The sequence below is a fragment of the Trachypithecus francoisi genome, unplaced genomic scaffold (assembly GCF_009764315.1).
Source record: "Trachypithecus francoisi isolate TF-2019V2 unplaced genomic scaffold, Tfra_2.0 Lachesis_group12, whole genome shotgun sequence".
NCBI classification, from domain to species: Eukaryota; Metazoa; Chordata; class Mammalia; order Primates; family Cercopithecidae; genus Trachypithecus; species Trachypithecus francoisi.
The window spans coordinates 121,163,371-121,190,991 of record NW_022681457.1 but is presented as its reverse complement, the minus strand read 5'-3'; the positions used below and the strand labels follow the sequence as shown (position 1 = coordinate 121,190,991).

At 51.6% G+C, this 27,621-nt stretch overlaps 1 protein-coding gene across 13 annotated transcripts; it reads right to left on the bottom strand.

Moving 5' to 3' along the window:
- CDK11B (cyclin dependent kinase 11B) lies at positions 1 to 27,592 on the bottom strand. 13 transcript variants are annotated; one of them, XM_033228721.1, is made up of 21 exons: positions 27,267 to 27,428; positions 25,717 to 25,840; positions 25,598 to 25,644; positions 23,366 to 23,481; positions 21,738 to 21,835; positions 19,364 to 19,502; positions 10,855 to 10,991; positions 7,088 to 7,249; positions 6,646 to 6,741; positions 6,409 to 6,561; positions 5,797 to 5,862; positions 5,031 to 5,206; positions 3,285 to 3,375; positions 2,546 to 2,667; positions 2,189 to 2,294; positions 1,861 to 1,982; positions 1,676 to 1,783; positions 1,461 to 1,577; positions 1,112 to 1,260; positions 716 to 905; positions 1 to 635 (listed from the first exon to the last, which is right to left on the bottom strand). In XM_033228721.1, the coding sequence occupies exons 3-21, from the start codon at positions 25,604 to 25,606 to the stop codon at positions 543 to 545; spliced, it is 2,250 nt and encodes a 749-aa protein (XP_033084612.1). In that variant the 5' UTR covers positions 25,607 to 25,644; positions 25,717 to 25,840; positions 27,267 to 27,428; the 3' UTR covers positions 1 to 542. The 13 variants fall into 13 exon arrangements, with proteins under 13 accessions (XP_033084612.1, XP_033084606.1, XP_033084605.1 ...); XM_033228715.1 differs by lacking the exon at positions 25,598 to 25,644 and adding an exon at positions 26,361 to 26,481 and having other exon boundaries at positions 21,708 to 21,835; positions 27,267 to 27,427; XM_033228714.1 differs by lacking the exon at positions 25,598 to 25,644 and adding an exon at positions 26,361 to 26,477 and having other exon boundaries at positions 21,708 to 21,835; positions 27,267 to 27,427.
- Positions 27,593 to 27,621: the final 29 nt, after the last annotated feature.

The following is a 27,621-nucleotide window of genomic DNA, read 5'->3' as shown; positions in this document are numbered from 1 at the left end:
TTTCCTCCAAGAATATTTTAATACATTTTAAAACTCGTAACAACCTTGTATAAAAACCTGCTGAGGCTGCCAGAAAACCTGGGGCTGGGGGTTGGGGGCCGGGGGCCTGTGTGGACAGGGCTGGTCTGGACGAGCGAGTTGGGGCAGGAAAGCATCACTCATCCCAACACAGAAACAGGTCTCCAGCTCCAAAGATCATATAATCGACCCGACCCCCCACCCGCTCCTTTCCAAATCACTGCCCAGCCAGCCCGGTGTGTCGAGTGGGAGAGGGTGTGTGGGGGTTTGTGCTGCCCCAAGTAGGTGCCCGCAGAGGCCCACCCTCTCCTCCCTGGGCAAGTCAGGGAGACCTGAAAACATAGCTCTTTCCTCCACAACAAGGAAAATGATTTAATTCTACAAATTTACAAACCAAAATACAAAAACAAAACATGGAACACGAAATAGGATGAGGAGTTCTGAGTCTCGTGGCAGCTCCAGCCGCAGCAGCCGCGGCTGCGGTCCCGGCTGAGTTCTCCCCATGAAGGGGTCCACTATGACCTTCAGAACTTGAGGCTGAAGCCGGGGCCCGCAGCTGAGGCCCCCTGGTTCGTGGTGGTAAGGTGGAAGCCTGTCTCCTTCAGGTCGTCGTCGCCCTAGGACGAGTCGGCTACCGTGAGGACCCTGCCCGAGCCAGCCCCACCTGTGGGCACGCCCCACCAGCCAGGCCCCTCACCAGCTGGCTGTAGCCCAGGCCTCCCTCAGGGGGCCTCGGGCTGGTGCCCCGCTTCACACGCTGCTGCTCACTCTTGGCGGGCCACGTGGGGAACATGGAAGGATCGATGGGGAGGGGAGTCTCGCGGAAATACTCGTGCTTGAGGCCATCCTCAGCGCTGATCCTCCTCCCGGGAAAGTAGGTCAGGAACCTGGGGGGAGAGGCCCAGAGGCCCAGGAGGTGCTTGAGCGCTCCACTGGGTCCCCCAGAGATGGGCTGTGTTGGGACAGGGCTCAGGGCATGGGGCACCAGGTACCAGAACAGTTCTGGAAAGTGGTGAGCCAGCAGGTGGGCCTGGGACCGGGAAGCCACCCCTATGGCTCGGGACCTCCCGCCGCCCGGCTGCACTGGGCTCACTTGTTCATAAGGTCGAAGCCCTGGTCTGAGAGCAGGGCCCCGAAGCGCTTGCGGAGGTTGTTGTAGGGGTACTCGCTGAAGGTCATCTTCTTCACTGCTGGCAGCTCGTTGTAGCCGGGCCAGATTTTTTCACTGGGGGTCCCCAGGTCCTGAAAGACAGAGGTGTTTCAACAGCCACGCCACGTGGCCCATGGTGTTGGCACCTGTGTCCCAGCAGAGAAGACAAGCCACCAGGAGGGCTCTCGGTGGCCCCGGTCCCCATCTCAACCCAGCACCTGCGTGCCCCCAGCCCAATTCCTGCAGCTCCTGCACAACCCCACAGCACACCTGCAGCGGGGCCCAGACCCACCTTGAACACTTTGTTGATCTGATCGATGTCCGACTTCCCGGGGAACAGAGGCTTCTGAGTCAGCAGCTCCCCGAAGATGCAGCCCACCGACCACATGTCGACGGCCGTGGAGTATTCCTAAGAGGACAGGAGAGGCGCTCAGGAGGGCCAGGGCCCACGGAGCTGTGGGAGACTGTGTGGGGGGCAGGGGAGGCTCTCAGATGCCCAGGACTCACCTTGGCACCAAGCAGCAGCTCTGGGGCGCGGTACCACAGGGTCACCACGACCGGGGTGTAGGCCTTCAGAGGAGACCCGTACTCCCGCGCCAGCCCGAAGTCACCCACCTGCAAGCACAGACGGGCGCTGTGGGCGGCCCGGGCAGGTCTCCCTGGGATGGGCCGCTGGGGGAGGGGGGGCTCACCTTGAGGATGCCAGCGTGGCTCAGCAGCAAGTTGGACGTCTTGAGGTCACGGTGCAGGATCCAGTTGTCGTGCAGGTGCTTCACCCCCCGCAGCAGCTGGATCATCAGGGTCTTCACCTCCCCTGGGAGGGAGGGAGACAGGCTCCCATGTGGACCCGACCGCCCTCTGCCCAGGGCATCTAGGGTGGCCCACTCGCCTCAGCAGCAGCACAGGCTTCTCAGGGCTTTCCCTGTGGATGCAGCTGGCCCTCCCTGCAGCAGTGTCACCGCGGGGGTGACCAGGGCCCTGCTCCCGCTTGTGTGCTAAGAGGCCTGGGGTGCGCTGTACCTGGCAGGAAGGGCTGCTTCATGGTCTCCATCAGGCTCTTGAGGTCGTGCTCCACGTAGTTCATCACGATGTAGATCTTGTCCATGTTGCTGCCCACCACGATCTCCTGCAGGGCATGGCTCTGTGGGTGCTGGGCACCTCAGGGCCCCCCAACCCCTGCCACCCCCCGAACCCGGGTGCAGATGCGGAGGGACGGTAAGGGCCTCCAGTGCCGCCCGGGGGGCGAATGCTTGCTTCTGTGTGGTCTGCGAAGGGCTTCGCTAAGCGCGGGGAGTGTAGGAAGCACCAGCCCCAGGACCCCATGGGGCCGCCGGAAAAGCCTTCCACCCAGGCTGTGCGCGGTCGGGCCAGGCTCACTCTGACGGTGACGATGTTGGGATGCTGGGCCTTGAGGATGGTGTTGATCTCCCTCAGCGACGTGATCGGGAAGCCCTCCTTCTCCTTCTCCATCTTCAGCCGCTTCAGAGCCACAATTTCATCTGGGAAGAAAACAGACGGCACTGAGAGGCATTCTCAAAATCACAGCACCGACAGTGGACTTGCTCAGGGAGGATCACAGGCAGTGCCCAAAGTGCTTCACGGTGGGGGACCTCATTCTAGGTGGAGGCACGTGGGCACCAGGAGAACGGCCCAGCCGAGGTCATGGCAACACCCACGGACCAACGGCTTCCCCACTCTCAATGCACCACGGACACCCACAGCCACCTACAGCCACCTACAGCCACCTGGGATCCCAGCGGCCACGCTGACTCCATGTCAACTTCCCCAACAGAGCTGGTCTTACCTGGGATCCCAGTGGCTGACTCCCCAACAGAGTCCCCGGCTCACATGCCCGCTGGGCGGGACGCTGGGAATGCAAACCTGCAGACCAGCCCTGGCGCAGACCACTCCACACGCTGGGTCTTGGCTCTGCCGGGCAGGCCGCCTGCTACTGCAAGGGAGTGGCAAAGCCCCAGGGCCAGGCTGACCTCTGGCTTCTAGAGACGCTGAGAGGTCCAACCTCCAGTAGCTGCTCAGCTGAGGCAGGACCTCTCGGGCGGCCAGGCCCTGCCCCACTTCCCCTTGTCTTTGTGGGGTGAGCTGGGACTCCACCCACCTGTTTTCTTATCTTTTGCTCTGTAGACCACTCCATAAGTGCCCTCCTCAATCCTGTTCAGGCACTGGAACTCCTCGACGCTCCGGCAGCCCTGGGGAGGGAGCGGCTATGTGAGGTCTCAGTGGCCATGCCAGCTGGAAGGAGGGCGGCTGCGTCCACGGGCATGGCGCAGGGCGGGTGCAGGACAGAGCTGTGGGACTGGCAGGGAGTAGGGCCGGGAGCAGCTCAGTTCTCAAAGTCTGTTTCCTTGCAAGACCATGTGACACTTTATTATGAAACAAAACCAGTGTGAACAAAAGGCCATCCCAGCCGGGCGTGAGGGCTCAGGCCTGTAACTCCAGCACTTCGGGAGGGCAAGGCAGGAGGATTGCTTGAGCCCAGGAGTTCAAGACCAGCCTCGCCAACACAGCAAGACTCTGTTTTCTTTTTTTTTTTTTTCTTTTTTGAGATGGAGTCTCGCTCTATCACCCAGGCTGGAGTACAATGGCGAGATCTCGGCTCACTGCAACCTCCACCTCCTGGGTTCGAGCGATTCTCCTGCCTCAGCCTCCTGAGTAGGTGGGATTACAGGCACGCGCCACCACGCCCAGCTAATTTTTGTATTTTTAGTAGAGATGGGGTTTCACCATGTTGGTCAGGCTGGTCTCGAACTCCTGACCTCGTGATCCACCCACCACCTCGGCCTCCCAAAGTGTTGGGATTATAGGCGTGAGCCACTGTGCCCGGCCCAAACTGTTTTCTACAAAATTAAAAACTTAGCCAGGCATGGTGGCTTGTGCCTGTAGTTCTAGCTACTCAGGAGGCTGAGATGGGAAGATTGTCTGAGCCTGGGAGGTGTAGGCTGCAGTGAGCTATGATTAAGCCACTCCACTCCAGCCTGGGCGACACAACCAGACCCAGTCTCAAAAAAAAAGGCCATCCAGAGAGTGTCCCTGTCAAACTGGGTGTGCCCCCTGCTTGTACCAGGACGACAATGAGGACGGGCACTACCTGCCAGGTGCAGCATGGCGCCCCATGCCAGGGCACCTCCCCCGGGTGTACCTTGGGGCTGGTGCCCAGGCCGGATGTCACGTACTCGGGGTGGCCTGTGGCCCAACGCCTGTGCTCAGGAACACTAAGGGGCAGAGGCGCTCACAATGCATAGAGCAGTCGACAGAGGCCTGCTGCATGTGCCAGAGAGAACGTCTCCACCCACAGGCACCAAGGAGGGGGCCCAGTGCCGGTCTCCCAGGCCCCCGAGGCCACTGGCACCTTCTCAGGCCTGTCCCTTCCAAACCGCTCCAAGCAATATCCTGCCTCATTGATAGCTGCCTGAACAAAAGGCTTCTGGCCACACACATCTACACTGACTCCCGCAGCTACCATCCAAGCCCTGCACAGATGCTGGTAACAAGGCCTTGGTGCCTACATAACCCACCCACGCAGGGGTCAAGAGGAGGGCACTGTTCTCCAGTGCGGAGGAGGGCACAGCTCGGGTGGCAGTGACAGCAGAGCAGCCGCACGCCCAGGCTGCCTGCCTTCTAAGCTGTGGGCACCTTCCTGTTCACCCAGTTCCGTCCAGCATGAGAAAGAGGCAGGACCCAGAAGCATGAGGGGCTGGCGGCTGTGCCTGCCCTCACTGCCCCGGTGGGCCCAGCAGCCCTATGAGGAGACAGACGCCAACACGGGAGCCAGGCTTCGCTCAGCCCCTGTGGTAACTCCAACCGCCAATGCAGACAGCGGCCTGGGGCGAGGGGAGGGCCTGACCTGCAGGGCCGGCAGGTACTTGGGCAGCTCCTGCTTGAGCTCGATGGGTGACAGGGCGGGGGAGTCGGGCACGTAGTCACCCTCTGTCAGGGCGCTGCTCTGCGGCGTCCCCTCACCCACTTCTTCCTCTGCTTCTTCACTTTCCCCGGAATCTCGGTCAAACCGTGACTCTGGAACTGGAAAAGTTGAACCTAATTATGAAGCTAGGACAAGCAAGGATCACGAACCTCCTCCTGCCCCGGGGACATGAAGCGCGTGGCAGGGCTGCCCTGTGTCCTGCTGGAGGTGCTGGTGCTGGGCTCTCGCCCCCTGGACCCAGGGCACTAAGGCCTAGGAGCGCTGGCAGGCTCGGCTGAGAAAGAGCCCAGATGCTGAGCTGGGAGGAGGTACGTGGTGTCCTGCAGGGGACACGCCTGGATCCATGTCCCCCAGGCGGAAGACACAGCCTCACTGCCGGCCGGAGGCCAGGCCAGGCCTCCACTCTGCAGGGACAGGCCGAGCCACCATCTGACTGGCCTCCCCTGTGGGGAACTGGGCCTGGGCTTCCCAGCTCCTCGGCCCTGCTAGGCACACAGGACGTCCTTGGTTAGCACTGTGCCTCACTGAGGAACGCGGGCCCCACCGGCACAGACTGGAGCGGCCAATGAATCAGGCAGCTTCCCAGCCCCTGGCGTGCCCCATGCCTCGCAGGACCGGCTGTCTTAAGAGAGGGCCGCTGCACTTGGAGACAGACAAGGAGGGTGCTGTCTCCAAGGAGGCCTCTTACCAACCAAGAGGTGGTTTTCATTTTCTCGTTCTTCATCTTCACTCATTTCTTCCTCACTTACTTCTTCTGCAAGAGAAAGGAGGCATCTGCTCAGACCGGCACTGGGGTGAGTGCTGCCACAGGCAGGATGCGGGCTCCGCTTCAGCTAAAGCAACAAGTGTTCCCAAGAATCGACATGGAGGCCGGGCATGGTGGCTCAGCCTGTAGTCCCAGCACTGTGGGAGGCTGAGGCAGGTGGATCACCTGAGGTCAGGAGTTCGAGACCAGCCTGGCCAACATGGTGAAACCCTGACTCAACTAAAAATACAAAAATTAGCCGGGTGTGGTGGCTCACGCCTGTAGTCCCAGCTACTTGGGAGGCTGAGGCAGAAGGATCACTTGAACCCGAGAGGCGGAGGTTGCAGTGAGCCGAGATCATGCCATTGCGCTCCAGCCTGGGCAACAGAGCAAGATTCCGTCTCAAAAAACAAACAAAAGAATAGATGTGGAGGTGTCCTGAGAAAGTCCTAGATAGAAGGGAGTTTCAACTCCCCCGCCCACCAGCTATTTCTCTGCAGTTTCTAACACTACAGTGAAGTCACAACACCTCACACAGTCATCGCGGTGACTCACCAGCAGACTGCTCTGACGCCTCCTCAGAGTTGCTGCCGGTCTCCTCCTCCTCCTCTTCCTCCTCCTCCTCCTCTGATTCTTCACTGGTGCTTCCTTCCTCCTCCTCCTCTTCCTCCTCCTCCTCTTCCTCCTCAGAACCTGAGCCTGATTCCGCTGTAGAAAGACAGCAGAGCGGAGGGTGAACTTGGGCCTTCCTGGCAGCAGTGGTCAAGGCCTTGGCCAGGCGGTTCCAGGTACCTGATGAGGACTCGGCTGAGCTGGTCTTCCTCTCACTGTCGCTGATGTCCTGTAAGTCGGACAGCAGGTCTCTTTCTTCCATTTTCTCTTCTTTTACTTATGAAATAAACCATTAAAGGTGAATTTGGGGAAATGCTTTTTAAACAAACAAGGTACCACCACCCCAAAACTAGTGCCTTTCGCATGATTAACTCCGCTTGGTAAGAAACCAGCTTATCCACAGACGCTTCCCCACTTCTCTAATGGGGCCAGTGGCAAAGGTTCCAGCGGATAAACACACGTCGTGTGTCCTGGCCGCACACAGACACCCACGGTCTCTCTCACAACACGAGAGGACTTCAGCCAGCACATCTAGCATTTTCTTCTGAAAACATTACTTAGCTGGGCTTTCATTACATGAATCTTACAAATGTATGCCAAACACCCCCCAGAAAAGACTCACACTGTGCTGGCTTCTGCGCAGGCGCCGGCCTGGCCTCACCTGGCTTCCGGCTGTCTCCCAGCTCGAACCGCTCCCGCGGCGGCCGGGGCGGGCTTCGACCCCAGTGGCTGGCTTTCACTTTGTCGCTGTGCTCCTCTCTCATCGTTCGGTGATGTGCGGACACTGGCGTGCAGGGCAGAGAGGGAGATAGCACTAGCAACACTGCCTTCCTCAAAAGGCCCCACCCGGGCACAGCTGCCTCGTCTCCCACACCCACACCTGGCAGACACACCCACAGTGCACACACGGAGCTGACGGCATCGGGGTCAGAGGCTAAGAAGCCCAGGGAGAAAAAGCTCCAACCTGGAGGCAGCAGCCTGCATGCAGCTTGCCAGACCCAGGAGGGCAGACGGACACACATGGGCAGACGGACACACGCACCCGAGGTCAGTGTGATGACTGCGCGTCCCACCCCAGAGGCATGAAGAGGCAGCAGCCACGGCTGCCCCCCAGGCTGAAGGTACTTCCAGGGCATGAGCGCCACGTCCCCCTTTGCCCCCTTCATTTCTCTCTTTTCCCCCTTTAGGAGGCAGACACATCAGGACAAGAACATGAGAAAGAGCTGTATTGGCGGGAACGTTAAAGAGCATCTGCACATGGCCAGGGAGAGGCACAGGCTTGGAAAAGACCCCCGAAGAGCCCGAGTTTCCACAACAGGCCGACCCCAGACACAGCCCAGCACGACCAAACCAGCACGTGCACACCCTTGAGTGGTGACCAGGAAGAAACGCATCATGAGATTCAAATGTCCATTTTTTTGACTAAGAAAAACACAAGAGAAACAAAGAAACAGGAGAGTATGTCCCATTCAGAGGGAAAAAAATAAGCCAACAGACACCGTTCCTGAAAATCACCTGATGGTAGATGTCCCAAAGACTTAAGGAACTGTCTTAACCTTCAGTTCCTCAGAGAACAAAAGGAAGATGTGGAGAAAGTCAAGAAAATGACATGTGAACACGCCGGAAATATCAACAGAGACAGAAGATCCAATGAGAAACCAGAGAGAAATTCCAGAGCTAATAAATACATATTCACAATAAACACTAAAAAGTAAATATTCACAATAGAAACTCACAGGCAGATGGAGCAGGCAGAGGAAATAATCGGTGGGCCTGAAGACACAACAATAAAATCACGTCGTCTGAGGAAAAAGCAGAAGAGACTGAAGAAAAGTGAGCAGTGCTCAGGGGCCTCGGGGACCCCAAGAGATCCGTGGGAGTCCAGGAAGGAGGAGAGGAACAGAGAGGGTATCTGAAGAATTACTTAAAACCCCCCACATTTGATGAAAAACATGAATATAAACATTAGAGAGGCTCAGTGAACTCCAGGTAGAATGAAATCAAGAGACCCACACGAAAACCCAAAGCCAAAGAGAATCTTAAAAGCATCCAAGGGATCCTCAATAGGATCATCAGAGTTCTCACCAGAAACTCTGGAGGCCAGAAGACAATGGGCTGAAATATTGTAAGTGAAAAGGAAAAACTGTCCGCTAGGCATGAGGGTTTCTTGAGCCCAGGAATTCAAGAGCAGCCTGGGCAATACAGGCAGACCTTGTTTCTACTGAAAAATGAGCCGAGTGTGGTGCCACACGCCTGTCGTCCCAGCCACGCGGGAGGCTGAGGTGGGAAGATTACTTGTGCCCAGGAGTTCGAGGTTGCAGTGAGCTATAATTGCTCCACTGCACTCCATCCCGGACAACAGAACAAGACTCTGTCCCAAAACAACAAAAAAATTATCAACCAAGAACCACGTATCCAGCAACTTTCCTTCAGAGGTGAGACAGAAATGAGGATATTCCCAGATAAACAAAAGCAGAGGGAGTTCATTACTGCTAGACCTAGACCTGCCCTGAAGAATAAGCTAAAGGGAGTTGTGTGGGGTGTAATGAAAGGACGCGAGACAGAAACCGGAAGCTGGGTGAAGAAATAAAGATCTCCATTAAGGTGAGGACGTGGGTAACTATAAAAGCTCGTATTACTGTAACAGTGTTTCAGAACTCTACTTTTTATCTTCTATATAACTTAAAAGATTAACACATTTAAAAAGCAGCAATTATTAGTCAAAAAGCATTACGTTGTGACAATGATTTTTAACTCCACTTTTTGTTTTCTACATAGTTTAACAGGCTAATGCATTTAAAAAGTGATTATTAAGTTTATGGACAATGCATAAAGATGTCATCATTTATGGACAATGTATAAAGATATCATCATTTATGGGCAACGTATAAAGACGTCATCATTTATGGACAATGTATAAATGTAATCTAGTGATGTCGACAGCAAGTGGGAGTGGAACTGCTAAAGAAGCAGTTTGTTTTTTGTTTTCTTCATTGTGTTTTTATTTCAAAGGGCTGCAGCCTGGGAGCATAGATTTAAGTTGCCCTGAATATACACTCCCCGAATCAAGTTTTTGTATTTTACTGCAGTTAACTTGGCATTCAATTCAAACTAGTGCATTATAACTGCAGGATGTTCAGTGTAATCGTCACTGTAATCAGAAAGTCGAGAGATATAAAACATAAATGAGAGAGCAATTTAAACATTTCTCTACCAAAAACTCAACTGAACACAAGACAATTACATGGAAAATGAGGGGGAGGCAGTAAAGCCAAGAGGTAACAAAGCCCAGTGAGGCGGCTAAGCCGCTGCCGCCACTGCCTCCTCCTCCAACGGCTGCAGAAGGAAGGGCCCTCCGACCCCCACCACAGCACGACGCCCCCGAGGACTTTGCTGAGTGAGTAAGCCGGTCACAAAAGGACAATGACTGCGATTCCACTCACAAGCGGCATCCTGAGCAGCCAAATTGAAAGAAAGTGGGATGGTGTGTGCCGGGGCTGGGGACAGGAAGTTGCTGTTTGATGGGGACGGTGTTAATTCTACAAGAAGAGAGTTCTGTGGATGGATGGTTGCACAACACTGTGAATGCATTAACACCACTGAATTCTACACTTGAAATAGTGAAGATGGTACATTTTACAATACACATGTTTTATCACAGTTTCTAAAAACTGGGGAAATAAAAAAGGAAGGGGTGGCCAGCTGCAGTGGCTCATGCCTGTAATCCTAGCACTTGGAGAGGTAGAGGCAGGCGGATCACTTGATGTCAGGAGTCTGCGACCAGCCTGGCCAATATGGTGAAACCCTGTCTCCACTAAAAATACAAAAATTAGCTGGGCGTGCTGGCGGGCGTCTGTAAACCCAGCTACTCCGAAGGCTGAGGCAGGAGAATTGCTTGAACCCAGGAGGCGGAGGTTGCAGTGAGCTGAGATAGCACCGCTGTGCTCCAGCCTGGGTGACAGAGCGAGACTCCGTCTTAAAAAAAAATAAAAAGGCAGGGGCAGGCCTGTAATCCCAACACTTTGGGAGGCCGAGGCAGGTGGATCACTTGAGGTCAAGAGTTCGAGACAAGCCTGGTCAACATGGTGAAACCCTGTCTCTACTAAAAATACAAAAAGTTAGCTGAACATGGTGGCGGGTGCCTGTCATCCCTGCCACTCGGGAGGCTGAGGCAGGAGAATCACTTGAACCCGGGAGGGAGAGGTTGCAGGGAGCCCAGATCACGCCACTGCACTTCCATTTGGGTGACAACAGCAAAACTCTCTCCAAAACAAAAGCAGGGGCAAAACCAAGCCCAGGAACCAAGCACCCGCCTGTGACAGCAAGTGCCCGACACCAGGGGGCAGCAGACACGCGTCCGCCGAGCACAGCCGCCCCCGCGCCGCCTACCTTCCCTGCGGGCCTCCCGCTCCTTGCGCCGCTCCTCCGCCCGCCGCTCGCGCTCCTTCTGCTCCCGCTGCTCCTTCTGCTGCTCCCGCATCTTGCGCTCCCGCTCCCGCTTCCTTTCTAACTGCTCCAGGCGGTCCCTGGAAGAGGCACACGCCATCATTCCCCCTCAACAGAAAGCTTGCTATCGCGTTTTTGCCCAAATTTGTAAACTGGCTTTCTATGTAGTTCGATACATGGAGAGTTTTTCTTTTACTTTCCTTTTTTTTGGGACGGAGTCTCGCTCTGTCCCCCAGGCTGGAGTGCAGTGGCGCAATCTCGGCAACCTCCGCCTTCCGGTTCAAGCGATTCTCCTGCCTCAGCCTCTGGAGTAGCTGGGACTACAGGTGCCCACCACTCCCAGCTAATTTTTGTATTTTTAGTAGAGACGGGGTTTTACCATGTTGGCCAGGATGGTTGCCATCTCCTGACCACGTGATCCACCCGCCTCAGCCTTTCAAAGCCCTGGGATTACAGGCGTGAGCCACCGCGCCCGGCCGCTTTTTTTTTTTGAGACAGCGTCTTGCTCAGTTGCCCAGGCTGGAGTGCGGTGGCACGATCTCGGCTCACTGCAGCCTCCGCCTCCTGGGTTCAAGCGATTCTCCTGTCTCATCCACCCGAGTTGCTGGAATTACAGGCGTGTGTTACCACACAAGGCTAATTTTTGCATTTTTAATAGAGACAGGGTCTTGAACTCCTGGCCTCAAGTGATCCTCCTGCCTCTGCTTCCCACAGTGCTGCAATTACGGGCATGAGCCACTTTGCCGGCCAATATACACATTCTGAGAGCTCTGTCCCCAATGAGTCACACGAGTAGTCTGGGAGACGTAGTGAAACCCCGTCTCTACAAAAATCAGCAAACTAGCTGGGCATGGTGGTGTGCACCGCTGGATCCCAACTACTCAGGAGGCAGAGGTGAGAGGACTGCTTGACCAGGAGTGAGACCTTGTCTCGAAAAACAAACAAAAAGACACCCCACTGGTTCTAGCATATTTCTGTTTAGTAGCTCTAAAACACGAGAATTTCCTTAAGTATGTATGACAACCAAATTTAAACCCAAATTAACTATGAGATAAATCTGCATAGGCTTTAAAAAAAAAAAAAAACAGGCACAAAAGCCTGTTAGGAAAAGTGGAGATGAGGCCACAGACTCAGGCTGAGACCCCAGTGCTACCTGTGATTCAATGGATTGTCTGGGCACATGGACCCCAGACCAATTCCCACCTACGTGGGCACGAACGTGATAAGGGAAGGGCAGGGGAAGCTCCCTAAAAAGGTGTCATTGGGAATGTAGGAGCTATGAGTGACCGAATATCTGCAGCTGGCTGCATCATAAAGCAGCCAAATAACTAACATTGATCCGTGAGAGTCAATTTTTCGTGTTCCTCTAGAGTTAAGCCCAGATACAATATGAAAAATATGCTTTAGTCGGGCGCGGTGGCTCAAGCCTGTAATCCCAGCACTTTGGGAGGCTGAGACAGGCGGATCACGAGGTCAGGAGATCGAGACCATCCTGGCTAACACAGTGAAACCCCGTCTCTACTAAAAATACAAAAAACTAGCCGGGTGAGGTGGCGGGCGCCTGTAGTCCCAGCTACTCCGGAGGCTGAGGCAGGAGAATGGCGTAAACCTGGGAGGTGGAGCTTGCAGTGAGCTGAAATCCGGCCACTGCACTCCAGCCTGGGTGACAGAGCAAGACTCCATCTCAAAAAAAAAAAAAAAAAAAAAAAAAAAAATGCTTTAAAAAAAAAAAAGTATCACTATACACACAGAGAAACGAACACACCAGGCCGGGCGCGGTGGCTCAAGCCTGTAATCCCAGCACTTGGGAGGCCGAGACGGGTGGATCACGAGGTCAGGAGATCGAGACCATCCTGGCTAACATGGTGAAACCCCGTCTCTACTAAAAATACAAAAAACTAGCCGGGTGAGGTGGCGGGCGCCTGTAGTTCCAGCTACTCCGGAGGCTGAGGCAGGAGAATGGCGTAAACCTGGGAGGTGGAGCTTGCAGTGAGCTGAAATCCGGCCACTGCACTCCAGCCTGGGTGACAGAGCAAGACTCCATCTCAAAAAAAAAAAAAAAAAAAAAAAAAAAATGCTTTAAAAAAAAAAAAGTATCACTATACACACAGAGAAACGAACACACCAGGCCGGGCGCGGTGGCTCAAGCCTGTAATCCCAGCACTTTGGGAGGCCGAGACGGGTGGATCACGAGGTCAGGAGATCGAGACCATCCTGGCTAACATGGTGAAACCCCGTCTCTACTAAAAATACAAAAAACTAGCCGGGCGAGGTGGCGGGCGCCTGTAGTCCCAGCTACTCCGGAGGCTGAGGCAGGAGAATGGTGTGAACCCGGGAGGCGGAGCTTGTAGTGAGCTGAGATCCGGCCACTGCACTCCAGCCTGGGCAACAGAGCAAGACTCCGTCTCAAAAAAAAAAAAAAAAAAAAAAGAAACGAACACACCTAAGAAATGGGAACAATGGAAAAAGGCCTGCAGTCTAGCAGTGCACAGTACTGTGCCAATGCTGGTCTACATCGGATGTCACCGCTGGAGGAGGCTGGATGGAGGCTTTCAGGATTCCAGGTGCTACTTTCAAATTCTCGTGAATCCTAAACTACTTCAAAATAAAAGCTGACACATAAAATTCAACCACTGAATCCAATGATTTCTAGCAAATTGAAGAAGTTCTGCAACCATCAGTCACCATGAGCCAGTTTTCGGCATTTCCATCACCAACCCCGTTCCTCATGGGCACCTGTAGTCAAGGACCCAGCACTCCGGGCGACTGTTCTGCCGTCTCCACAGCTTCTGCACGGCAGGGTCTGCTGCTTTCCTGCCTTCTCATCTCTTCAGGTGAAGAAAGCCTTGGTTAATGACCTAACAACCTCATAAGTGCCTTCTCTAAGCATTGCTGTAGCTGCATCTCTAAATTTTGACACTTTCTTTTCTTTTTTTTTCTTGACAGAGTCTTGCTCACCCAGGCTAGAGTGCAGTGGCCTGATCTCCACTCACTGCAAGCTCCGCCTTCCGGGTTCCTGCCTCAGCCTCCCAAGTGGCTGGGACTACAGGTGCCCGCCACCACGCCTGGCTAATTTTTTGTATTTTTAGTAGAGATGGAGTTTCACTGTGCTAGCCAGGATGGTCTCAATCTGACCTCATGATCTGCCCACATTGGCCTCCCTAAGTGTTGGGATTACAGGCATGAGCCACCGCGCCCGGCCACATTGTTTTTTTATTTACTCCAAAATATTTTCTGTTTTCCTTATAATTATTTCTATGAGCCATGGGTTATTGAGAATTGTGTTGTTAGATTTCCTAACGTTTGAAGATTTCCCCAGGTTTCTTCCTGTTGTTAATTTCTAATTTAATTCTTTTGTAGTGCAATGGCACAATCTCGGCTCACTGCAACCTCCCCCTCCCAGGTTCAAGCAATTCTCCTGCCTCAGCCTCCCGAGTAGCTGGTGTTACAGGCGCCCGCCAGCACGCTTGGCTAATTTTTGCACTTTTAGTAGAGACAGGGTTTTACCATGTTGGCCAGGCTGGTCTCGAACTCCTGACCTCAGATGATCTGCCCACCTCGGCCTCCCAAAGTGCTGGGTTTGCAGGCACGAGCCACCGTGCCCGGCTGACATTTCCAACTCTAATTAATAAATGATGGATTTCTTTCCATTCAATCAGTGTTTGCTTCACGGATTTTGGGCTCTGTGGTTAGATGCATTCACATGTGTCACTGCTGTTTCTTCCTGCTGCATTGGCCTTTTTGTGGCTGTGAAATCCTTGCTCCTTGTTGTTTCTATAGCCTTTTTTTTTTTTTGAGACGGAGTCTCGCTTGTCGCCCAGGCTGGAGTGCAGTGGCCGGATCTCAGCTCACTGCAAGCTCCGCCTCCCGGGTTTATGCCATTCTCCTGCCTCAGCCTCCCGAGTAGCTGGGACTACAGGCGTCTGCCACCTCGCCCAGCTAGTTTTTTGTATTTTTTAGTAGAGACGGGGTTTCACCGTGTTAGCCAGGATGGCCTCGATCTCTTGACCTCGTGATCCGCCCGTCTCAGCCTCCCAAAGTGCTGGGATTACAGGCTTGAGCCACCGCGTCCGGCCTATAGCCTTTTTTTTTTGAAACAGTGTCTTGCTCTGTCGCCCAGACTGGAGTGCAGGGGCGCAATCTCGGCTCACTGCAACCTCCATCTCACTAGTTCAAGCGATTCTCCTGAGCCTCCCGAGGAGCTGGGACTACAGGCGCCCGCCACCACACCCCGTTGATTTTTGTATTTTTTAGTAGAGATGGGGTTTCACCATGTTGGCCAGGCTGGTTTCTAATATTTCTTTTTTTTTTTTTTTTTTTTTTTTTTTTTTTTTTTTTTGAGACGGAGTCTCGCTCTGTCACCCAGGCTGGAGTGCTGTGGCCGGATCTCAGCTCACTGCAAGCTCCGCCTCCCGGGTTCATGCCATTCTCCTGCCTCAGCCTCCCGGGTAGCTGGGACTACAGGCGCCGCCACGTCGTCCGGCTAGTTTTTTTTTGTATTTTTTAGTAGAGACGGGGTTTCACCGTGTTAGCCAGGATGGTCTCGATCTCCTGACCTCGTGATCCGCCCATCTCGGCCTCCCAAAGTGCTGGGATTACAGGCTTGAGCCACCGCGCCCGGCCTCTAATATTTCTTAACATATGTTTTATCTGATATGAGTACAGCCATTCAAGCTCTCCTAGGAGCGCTGATGTTTGTATGCCGCACCTTTTCCCGTTCTCTAGCAGACAGAAGACAGTTAGATCTTGCTTTTCTATCTGATAATCGGCCCCGTCTGTTTGGGGCACAGACCTTTCACATGTCATATAATTACACACACGCTTGGATTTACTTTTTTTGCTTTGCTCCGTGTCTCTTTTATTCTTCCCTTTTTGATTTTAAATTACATATGTTTAGCATACCATACCATTTTAATTTGTTATTTCTACTTTTTAAAAAGTTGTTTTCTTAGTGGCTGCTCTAGGGATCACAGTATGCCTCACAATACTAGCTGAATTCCAGTAAAACATAAAGCTGTTGTAACACAGCTTCATTCCCTCTTCTTTGTGCAGTCCATTTGTGTTATATACCATGACAACACCGTGTCATTATTCTATACAACCATAGTTCCAGTAAAACCTAAGATATGAGGAGAGATATTTATAGGATATTGATGTCAAGCTACACTTGCTATCTGCAGTGCCTGTCCTTCCTTCCTGAGGATTCAGGTTACCGTCTGGTGTCATTTCCATTCAACTTGAAGGTCTTCCTTTAGTGTTTCCTTTAAGGCAGGTCTCGCCAACAATGAACCTCACCAGTCTTTGCTTCCCAGGGAATGCTGTCTTTCATTCCCTTTCGCTTGGGTAGAACCGTTTTGACTCCTGGCTGACGGTTCTTCTCTTTGAGTAGTTTGAGTGCGCCACTCCACTGCCTTCTGGCCTCTACTGTTTCTAAGTAGTCAGCGGCTGGCGGTATTGAAGCTCCGCTTTCATGGGATTGGTCATTCTTCTCTGAGGCCTTTCAACATTTTGTCTTTGGCTTTTGCCAGTTTGACTATGATGTGACTTTGTATTTATTCTAGTTCAAACTTCCTGCGCTCTTCAATGTGCAGATTTTTTTTTTTTAATTCAAATTTGGGAAGCTTTTAACCATTATTGTAAAAAATATATTTCCTCTCTCCTGGAACCTCCATGGAACGTGTTTTGGTACCGCAAATGTTGTACCATAGGTTTCTAAGGCTCTGTTCATTTTTCTTGTTTTTTCTCTCTGTTCTTCAGAATGGATAATTTCTTTTCTTTTTTTTTTTTTTTTTGAGACGGAGTCTCACTCTGTCGCCCAGGCTGGAGTGCAGTGACGCGATCTCGGCTCACTGCAAGCTCCGCCTCCCCGGTTCCCGCCATTCTCCCGCCTCAGCCTCCGAGTAGCTGGGACTACAGGTGCCGCCACTGCGCCCGGCTAGTTTTTTTTTTTGTATTTTTAGTAGAGACGGGGTTTCACCCTGTTAGCCAGGAGGGTCTCGATCTCCTGACCTCGTGATCCACCCGCCTCGGCCTCCCAAAGTGCTGGGATGACAGGCTTGAGCCACCGCACCCGGCCAAGAATGGATAATTTCTACTGCTCCATGGACAAGTTGTTTCCAAGCCTGTACTAAATTCAACATCTGGACACTCAGTTTCTACCGCTGATGTTCTTCCTCAATACGGGTCACACTGTCATACTTCTTTGTATTTTAGATAATACATTTGTAGCAATTCCGGATTCTAAGGTTTCCCTTTAGTTGCCAGCATTGAGGCCTGTCTGGTTGTCTGTGAAATCCGCCTCCCTCATGGCTCATGGCCACCCCCATTCTTTCCCATAAGCCTATTTCAATTTTCAGCCTTGGCTTCCTAGGGGTCACCGCTGTGTCTGCACAGCTTAGCAATGAGCCAGCACTGGAAAGAGGCTGGGCTGAAATACCTCAAGCCACAGTAAGGCTTCCTTGGTCCACGGATGTGTGTGCACAGGGAGCACACTGAAAGTTCAGGCTTGATTCGCATCTGCGGCGGCTTCTATTTTCTGTGAGGCCCTTTCACACAGCTGCATCCTCAGGGCTGGTCAGAACTGGGCTGGTCAGAACTGGGCGGCGGCTGGAGCGCTCTCCAGTCTCTGCCGCGCGTCTTTGGCTAGATCACAGTTGCTCCCAACCTGTGCTTCATTCTAGCCGACCTCTTGGCCTTTTTTCCTTCCCTCCACTGAGGATGCTGGTGGGCAAGGCCACTGCCCACTGCTCTAAATTGAGTAACCCTGGGCCGGGCGCGGTGGCTCAAGCCTGTCATCCCAGCACTTTGGGAGGCCGAGACGGGCGGATCACGAGGTCAGGAGATCGAGACCCTCCTGGCTAATACGGTGAAACCCTGTCTCTACTTAAAAATACAAAAACTAGCCGGGCGACGAGGTGGGCGCCTGTAGTCCCAGCTACTCGGAGGCTGAGGCAGGAGAATGGCGTAAACCCGGGAGGCGGAGCTTGCAGTGAGCTGAGATCCGGCCACTGTACTCCAGCCTGGGTGGCAGAGCAAGACTCCGTCTCAAAAAAATAATAAATAAATAAATAAATAAATAAATAAAGTAACCCCTTCCAAGGCAGCAAGGAAACTGCAGGTCCTGCGGCTGCCCTGTCCCAGTGGAACCCATGCTTCCCAAGTGCAGGGTGGAGGCAGTAAAGGGAGCAGCTCTCAGGCCAGAAGGTCAGATTCTTACTGCTTTCACCCACAGCTCAGCAGTTTTTCAAGCATCAGTGCTTCTCAGATTATCCTTATCAGTTTGTTTTTTGTCAGAGACAAGGTTTCCCTAGTTGCCCAGGGTGGCCTCATGCAGTCCTCTGGCCTTGGCCTCCCAAGTAGCATATGCTACCACACCCAGTTCTGGATTGGCTGATCTCAATTGGCCCTACCCACAAGTCTGCCCCCAACACTTTTCGCTCCTTCACTCTCCTGTCTATCCCTTCTGGGAAATCAATGACAGCCCAAATTTCATCTACCAACCTCCACACTTCTATCCCAAGCTCCACTCTCATGGGACAAGGCACACTTGGTGTCTGGCACAGGGCTTGGCATACATGAATGTTTCATACACTAACAGGAACTTGGCCAACTGAAACCTTGCCCACCCCCAAGTGGTCCTGGACCTTGACCTCTGGGCCTCAGTGTCTCCCACACTCTTTGGCATCAACAAGAACCAGTGCCCTTTCATCATCTTTACATGCTGTGCACCCTGCCCTGGCTGCTGGCAACCAGTCTGAAGTGGAAGGGCCACCCACGCCCTTCCATTTCAGACTCCTCCCTTCCTGAAGCAGCTTGCAAGCTTTCTCTGGACTCACTCTCAAGGCAGAGATGGGCCTGCTTGCACCTGGCCTGTAGCCTTTTTCCTGGTTCATAAAACAGATGTGGGGCTACCCCGATGTTCTTTCTTATGAATCTGAGCTTATAAAGGGGAACGAACAGACAGACTAATGCCCAGGAGTCCTAGGAGTCCAGTGTCCCGACTTCCAGACTGTTTCAAGGTTTTTGGGATCCCCCTTCTTCTTTCTTTTTGAGACAGAGTCTCACTCTGTCAACCAGGCTGGAGTGCAGTAGCGCAATCACAGCTTACTGCAGCCTTGACCATCTAGGCTCGAGGGATCCTCCCACCTCAGCCTCCTAAAGTGCTGGGATTACAGGCGTGAGCCGCCGCACCCAGCCGGACGTGCAGATTTCTGATCCCTTCATTGTCTTCCCTCCGTCAAATTACCCCTGTTCTTGACTTCCAGATGCAGTAAAAACTCACTCCCTCAGGACAGTTCTCTTGGTCAGCCTCGTCCAGTGTTCACTGTGCTGTTTCTATCTACCACTTCTGCACCAAATGTGACTTCTATTGCCAAATTCTTCTTCATTGCTGTGACGGGACACACGACCACAACCCTTTCATTAAAGTCCTCAACTGACCCAGCCCGCTCACCTCTCTCTCCTGGAATGCTCCCTTGCCATTTCCCTTCTCTTCTGTCTTTCCCATTCCCGGCGAGCTTTATCCTGTTCTTCTCGATGGCGTTTCCGACGTTCGTGCTCTCTTTCTTTTTCTTTCACTCTAGCGTGCTTCCCTAATGAGAAATAATGAGTCATGCAAAGAAACCTGACTTCAAAAATTTCACATGAGGCCGGGCATGCTGGCTCATGCATGTAATCCCAGCACTTTGGGAGGCTGAGGCGGGCGGATCACCGGAGGTCAGGAGTTCAAGACCAGCCTGGGGCCAGGCGCAGTGGCTCAAGCCTGTAATCCCAGCACTTTGGGAGGCCAAGACGGGCAGATCACAAGGTCAGGAGATCGAGACCATCCTGGCTAACCCAGTGAAACCCCGTATCTACTAAAAAATACAAAAAACTAGCCGGGCGAGGTGGCGGGCGCCTGTAGTCCCAGCTACTCGGGAGGCTGAGGCAGGAGAATGGCGTAAACCCGGGAGGGGGAGCTTGCAGTGAGCTGAGATCCAGCCACTGCACTCCAGCCTGGGCGACAGGGTGAGACTCCGTCTCAAAAAAAAAGACCAGCCTGGCCAACATGGTGAAACCCTGTCTGTATTAAAAATACAAAAATTAGCCAGGCATGGTGGTGGGCGCCTATAATCCCAGCTACTAAAGGAGGCTGAGGCAGGAGAATCGCTTGAATCTGGGAGGCGGAGGTTGCGGTGAGCCAAAATCACACCACTGCACTCCAGCCTGGATGAAAGAGTAAGACTCCGTCTCAAAAAACAACAACAACAACAAAAACACATGAAAATGAAATTGAATCAAGAATATTAAATATTTAAATGATGATGCTAACGTTAAGTAACTATCTTTTTTTTTTTTTTTTTAAAAAGAGACAGGGTCTCACTGTATCAGCCAGGCTGGTCTTGAACTCCTGGGCTCAGATGATCCTCCATCCTTGTCCTCCCAAAGTGCTGGGATTACAGGCCTGGGCCACTGCACCCAGCCGAATAATCATGATTTTATGTTAAATAAAAAACTTTGGGCCGGGCGCGGTGGCTCAAGCCTGTAATCCCACCACTTTGGGAGGCCGAGATGGGCGGATCACGAGGTCAGGAGATCGAGACCATCCTGGCTAACACTGTGAAACCCCGTCTCTACTAAAAAATACAAAAAACTAGCTGGGCGAGGTGGCGGGCGCCTGTAGTCCCAGCTACTCAGGAGGCTGAGGCAGGAGAATGGCATAAACCCGGGAGGCGGAGCTTGCAGTGAGCTGAGATCCGGCCACTGCACTCCAGCCCGGGTGATAGAGTGAGACTCCGTCTCAAAAAAAATAAAAAATAAAAAAAAAATAAAAAAAATAAAAAAAAAATAAAAATAAAAAACTTTGAAAATAGAAAACTATCTGCAACAAGCATGTAATTACAAAGAAAGAATAAAAACGAAAAACAATTCTGCTATCACAGAAGAGCAGAATTGTAATATTCATCTTTTTTTTTTTTTTTTTTTGAGAAGGAGTCTTGCTCTGTCGCCCAGGCTGTAGTGCACTGGCGTAATATCTGCTCACTGCAAGCTCCGCCTCCCAGGTTCACGCCATTCTCCTGCCTCACCTCCCAAGTAGCTGGGACTACAAGCGCCCGCCACCACACCTAGCTAATTTTTTGTATTTTTTAGTAGAGACGGGGTTTCACCATGTTCGCCAGGATGGTCTCAATCTCCTGACCTTGTGATCTGCCCGCCTCAGCCTTCCAAAGTGCTGGGATTACAGGTGTGAGCCACCGTGCGTGGTCGTATTATTCATCTTTTAAAAATTTTCTATGCTGAATAAACTATAATTATTAGTTTTATAATAAAAAAAATCACTACTCATAAAGACTACAGAAAAAAGCTTTGCTATCAGCAGGCTTCTATACCGCGCAATGAAGCCACATTAATTTATCAAGTATATTTATAATAATAAGATTTAAATCAGGCTCCAGGTCCAATTTTCCTAACACCTGTAAGAACCTCCTGATGTTGGTATGAGATCAAACAACTGCTCAAGCCAAACCCATTCTCTGGACTTGACCAAATACCCATTTTGGGGGGTGTTGTTCTCCTACACTTGTTGAATTAAGGGCATTTTAAATGTAAACAAACTGCTCCCAAACAATATAATGGGGGAGAGAAAACCCCAGAGGAAAAAGGACTAGCCCTCCCGAATGGTCTGTGACACACGCACGCTGTCAGCTAGAGTCTGCTCTCTCTAGGTTTTCCATGGTGCTCTGGGGAAGGCAGAAGAGTAAGAACAGGAAAGAAACCGCACTTGAACATGATGTCATAGAAAGTAAATGCTTCTGTACCCCCTTCTGCTGAATGGCTACGATGCCTACGTTTCTCTTTTCTCTTTTCATCTTTTCTGTGATGAGCTTTTTCTTTCCGAGACATTTGCTGGGGTGGTTTGATGGCCAAAGAATCATCTTCTTCTCCTCTGAAATAAAACACAACAGCACTGTGTCACGCTTGAGAAAGTGCAAAGAAACATGAGGCTATTATGAGATTTCTTCAACCCAGAAAAATGCAGGATTCAGATAGGAACGAAGCTGAAACATCATTTAAAAAATTACAGTCTCTCTCCAACTTTAGGCGTCTTTTTTTTTTTTTTTTTGAGACGGAGTCTCGCTCTGCCGCCCAGGCTGGAGTGCAGTGGCCGGGTCTCAGCTCACTGCAAGCTCCGCCTCCTGGGTTTACGCCATTCTCCTGCCTCAGCCTCCCAAGCAGCTGGGACTACAGGCGCCCGCCATGTCGCCCGGCTAGTTTTTTGTATTTTTTAGTAGAGACGGGGTTTCACCATGTTAGCCAGGATGGTCTCGATCTCCTGACCTCGTGATCCGCCCGTCTCGGCCTCCCAAAGTGCTGGGATTACAGGCTTGAGCCACCGCGCCCGGCCGCGTCTTTTTTTTTTTGAGATGGAGTCTCGCTCTGTCGTCCAGGCTGGAGCGCAGTAGCGCCATCTCGGCTCACTGCAAGCTCCGCCTCCTGGGATCACGCCATTCTCCTGCCTCAGCCTCCAGAGTAGCTACAGGACTACAGGCACCGCCACCACACTCGGCTAATTTTTTGTATTTTTAGTAGAGACAGGGCTTCACTGTGTTAGCCAGGATGGTCTCGATCTCCTGACCTCCAAATCTGCCTTCCTTGGCCTCCCAAAGTGATGGGATTATAGGCATGAGCCACCGTGTCCAGCCTTTTTTTCCTTTTAAGACGGGGTTTCACCATGTTGGTCAGACTGGTCTCGAACTCCTGACCTCAGGTGATCAGCCCGCCTTGGCCTCCAAAGGTGCTGAGATTACAGGCGTGAGCCACCGCACCTGGCCTGCGCAAAATCCTATATAGTAAATTTTATTCATCATTGTAACACATGGCAAAGTTCTTTACAGGAAGAAGGGGCAATGGTGTGGAGGGCCACAGACAACACATGAGAATCAGTCACAACTGTGACATAAAAATCTCACTAGTTATGCTGTGTCACAGTAACCCTAGGAAAGAGCAAACCTCAACAGTTACAACAGCATGCCCATCACAGTAACTCTAGAAAAGAGTACACCTTGGCCGGGCGCGGTGGCTCAAGCCTGGAATCCCAGCATTTTGGGAGGTTGAGTCTGGTGATCACAAGGTCAGGAGATTGAGACCATCCTGCCTAACACGGTGAAACCCCGTCTCTACTAAAAATACAGAAAATTAGCCGGGTGTGGTGACGGTCGCCTGTAGTCCCAGCTACTCGGGAGGGTGAGGCGGGAGAATGGTGTGAACCCAGAAGGCGGAGCTTGCAGTGAGGGGAGATCGCACCACTGCCTCCAGCCCAGGCGGGCGACAGAGCGAGACTCCGAGACTCTGTCTCAAAAAAACAAGAGTACCCCTCAGTAGTTACAACAGCAGGCAGTTGTCACAGTAACCCTAGGAAGGACCTGCAAGGCTATGCTGCGTACAGCTTGCTCTTGCACTTCGTACATCCACTCACCTGTCTTCCATAGAATCTTCTCTTCTGTATGGGGAGTTCCTTATTGTGATCTCCATGCGGTGATCTCTCAGCTCCCCCTCCTCAAGGGAATCCCGCTTGGAATCCCGGTCATCAGACTAAGAAGCAAAGATAAAGCTAATCATTTTCTTTATACCTTTTTTTTCTTCATAGATAGAAGTATTTTTAATAATAATCAAACCTGGACAACATCCAAAAACAAACTTTCATATATACTCTGAATGAGCCAGTGTTATAAAATATAAACAACTGGCCAGGCGCGGTGGCTCAAGCCTGTAATCCCAGCACTTTGGGAGGCCGAGACGGGCGGATCACGAGGTCAGGAGATCGAGACCATCCTGGCTAACACGGTGAAACCCTGTCTTTACTAAAAAAATACAAAAAACTAGCTGGGCGTGGTGGCGGGCGTCTGTAGTCCCAGCTACTTGGGAGGCTGAGGCAGGAGAATGGCATAAACCTGGGAGGCGGAGCTTGCAGTGAGCTGAGATCCGGCCACTGCACTGCAGCCTGGGCGACAGAGTGAGACTCTGTCTCAAAAAACAAAACAAAACAAACAAACAAAAAAAATTACAACTCTCTGTACTCTGAAACTTGAGAAATTAAAAAACAGCATATATGACAAGAGACATTAGACTCTATGCCAAGTATGTTAGTTGCTTATATGAGCCAAAAATGAATCTTAAGACGTATCCTACAAACCAAATACTTTGTGATACCTCATATAGTACAGGCATACCTTGGAGATATTCTGGGTTTGGCTCCAGAACACCACAATAAAGTGAGTCACACAAATGTTTGGTTTCCTACTGCATATAAAAGTTTGGTTTAGGCCGGGCATGGTGGCTCACGCCTGTAATCCCAGCACTTTGGGACGCTGAGGCAGGTGGATCACCTGAGGTCAGGAGTTCAAGACCAGCCTGATCAACAAAGTAAAAGCCCAACTCTACTAAAAACACAAAAATTAGCCGAGCATGGTGGCAGGCGCCCGTAGTCCCAACTACATGGGAGGCTGAGACTGGAGAATCGTTTGAACCCAGGAGGCGGAGGTGGCAATGAGCCAAGATCACACCACTGCACTCCAGCCTGGGCAATGGAGCAAGACTCTTGTCTAAAAAAAAAAAAAAAGGCTGGGCGTGATGGCTCATGTCTGTAATCCTAGCACTTTGGGAGGCTGAGGCAGGTGGATCACAAGGTCAGGAGATTGAGACCATCCTGGCTAACACGGTGAGACCCCATCTCTAGTAAAAAATACAAAAAATCAGCTAGGTATATTGGTGGGCGCCTGTAGTCCCAGCTACTTAGGAGGCTGAGGCAGAAGAATGGCATGAACCCGGGAGGCGGAGCTTACAGTGAGCCGAGATTGCGCCACTGCACTCCAGCCTGGGCAACAGAGCGAGACTCCGTCTCAAAATAAATAAATAAATAAATAAATAAAACTCAGCTGGGCATGGTGGCTCATGCCTGTAATCCTGGCACTTTGGGAGGCCGAGGCGGGCGGATCACAAGGTCAGGAGATTGAGACCACGGAGAAACCCCGTATCTACTAAAAATACAAAAAATTTGGCGGGTGCCTGTAGTCCCAGCTACTCAGGAGGCTGAGGCAGGAGAATAGCGTGAACCCGGGAGGTGGAGCTTGCAGTGAGCTGAGATTGTGCCACCGCACTTCAGCCAGAGCAACAGCCTGGGCGTCTCCAAAAAAAAAAAAAAATTTAAAAACTCTAACAAAGTGAGCACATGCTATTTGCAAAAACGCGCCATGCAGAGTTTGCTACAAACCTTTAATTTGGAAAAATTACAAAATCTGTGAAGCACGATAAAGTGAAGTCTAACACAACAAGGTATCCCTGTACTCACAAACATCTCAAATGATGCTACAAATCTTGGCAAAAGAGGTACTTTGCCAGCGCCTCTAATCAAATTCCTGAAAAGGTTTCCTGAGTACAGTACTACGCAAACCAAGAAAGATGTAAAATATTTCTATTAATTTCAAGGCAAGTTCCCACTATATTAAAAATACTTAGAGATAGTATTATGAATGTACTAATGATGAAATGAGAAAAATTAGTCCAGTTTTGCTAATGACTTAACATTCAAAGTATTTTATTCTCCATGTATGCTCAATCTAGATACAGCTTTAGTGTGTTAAATCTGCCTTTAATGTCAACTGAATATTTAAATGTTTTTGTTAATTTTTGTAATAGATTTTGGGCTCACCTGTGACATTTGGAAGTACAAAAGAACTTCACCGAAGAAGCGTTGTTCTAATGGAAAAATGAGGGCAAAGAAATTAAATCTCCTTTAAGAAAACCACTTACTTAAAAAATATGGCTTACATTTTTTAAGCGTTTTATCTCTGCTTTCTCCTCTTGTTCCTTCCTTCGTTTCTTTTCCTGAAGAATTTCATCTAAAGTTTTCACTTTCCAAGAGTCCTTTTCATCACCCATTTGAGTTAAAACACTGCAAAAAGAAAAATAATTCAGCCTACATCAGGACACAGCAAGCTATGGTGCTCTGTTGTTTCTGAACACTTGAACCTGGTCACTTTTGAGGCATTCAGAATAAATCCTCATTAAGAATAAGAAGTTGTGGCCCAGCGCAGTGGCTCAAGACAGTAACCCTAGCACTTTGGGAGGCCAAGACGGATGGATCACTTGAGCTCAGGAGTTCAAGACCAGCCTGGGCAACATGGCAAAACCTCATCTCTACAGAAAACACAAAAATTAGTCGAGTGTGGTGGCGCGTGCCTGTATCCTTAGCTACTTAGGGAGCAGAAGCAGGAGGATCACTTGAATCAGAGAGGTCCAGGCTGCGGTGAGCCAACACTGCGCCACTGCACTCCAGCCTGGATGACAAAGTAAGACTTGGTTAAAAAAAAAAAAAAGTAGGCTGAGGCAGGTGGATCACAAAGTCAGGAGTTCAAGACCAGCCTGGCCAACACGGCGAAACCCCTGTCTCTACTAAAAACACAAAACTTAGCTGGGCGTGGTGGCAGGTGCCTGTAATCCCAGCTACTCGGGAGGCTGAGGCAGAAGAATCGCTTGAATCCGAAAGGCGGAGGTCCCAGTGAGCCAAGGCCCCGTCACTGCACAAGACTCTGTCTAAAAAAAAAAAAAAAAAAAAAAAAAGGAAGGAAGGAAAAAAGAAGGATAAGTTGTGAGCCAGGGGCAAGGTGGCGAGGGCCCGAGGGCCTGTAGTTCTAGGTACTCTGCAAGCTTGAGATAGGAGGACCAATTGAGCCCAGGAGTTCCAGGCTGAAGTGCGCTTGTGAACAGTCACTGCACTATAGCATGGGCAACAAAAAAGAGTGATGAGTTCTGAAAAATGACCGCTTGAAATCAAATCTCGTTTCTGTCATTCTTGTACGGTCTTAGGTAACGTAATTCACCTCAGTTTAGTCTTCTGTACAGCCAGAATAACACGACCTACGTGACAGTATCGATCGCGGATTAAAGATCGTCCATTGAAAGGTTCTTAACTCATGACCTGCCACTCATCAAACACTGCTTTTACTGTCAGAATCTGCTAGAAGGACCACATGGACTACGTGAGGCCACTAGCACACTGGACAGCTGCACCTTGAGACCGGGGAGACGCTCCGAGATGTGCTCGCGAACAAGGCCACCCGACCCGGGCAGTGGGCTATCTCCTTGGGTGCAGTCACGCACACTTGAGGTTCAGCCTGGCAGACGTGGCTCCAGAGAGCGTTTGGGCCCGCCGCCTCCACCACCCGAAGTTCGGTGCGGGATGAGACTGTCCGCGGAAGCGAGGGTATCGCTCGCCCCTGGGCCCACGTCCGCCCCACTCCGAGGCCTGCTCGGAAGAAAAACCTCGGTGCGCAGTTCTCGCCGCGCTCCCACACCTGGTCCGCCCAATCGGAACTCACCCCTACGCCGCCGCCGCTGCCGCCGGTCCCGGAGCCAGAGAAGAAACAGCTACCGGCGCGCGCCAGGAGTATCGTCACTTTCTGTGTTGGCGCGTAATCATGACACAATAGCCGGCCTCCGGCCCAGAATTCGAGACAACGACAGGGGTTCCCTCTGTGTGGCACTTCCTGTGCCTGCGCGGGATGATGACGCATAAGACAGCGCTTGCTCAGATCCAGGACTCCGGAAGAAACAGCGCCGTGAGCTGCACTTCCGATTTCGGCGCGGGCTGATGACGCAACATTGGGGCGACGAGCGGAGAGACTCTTGCTTTGGGAGCAGTTTGCGCCTGCGCGGAACGCGTGGCCGGCTTCC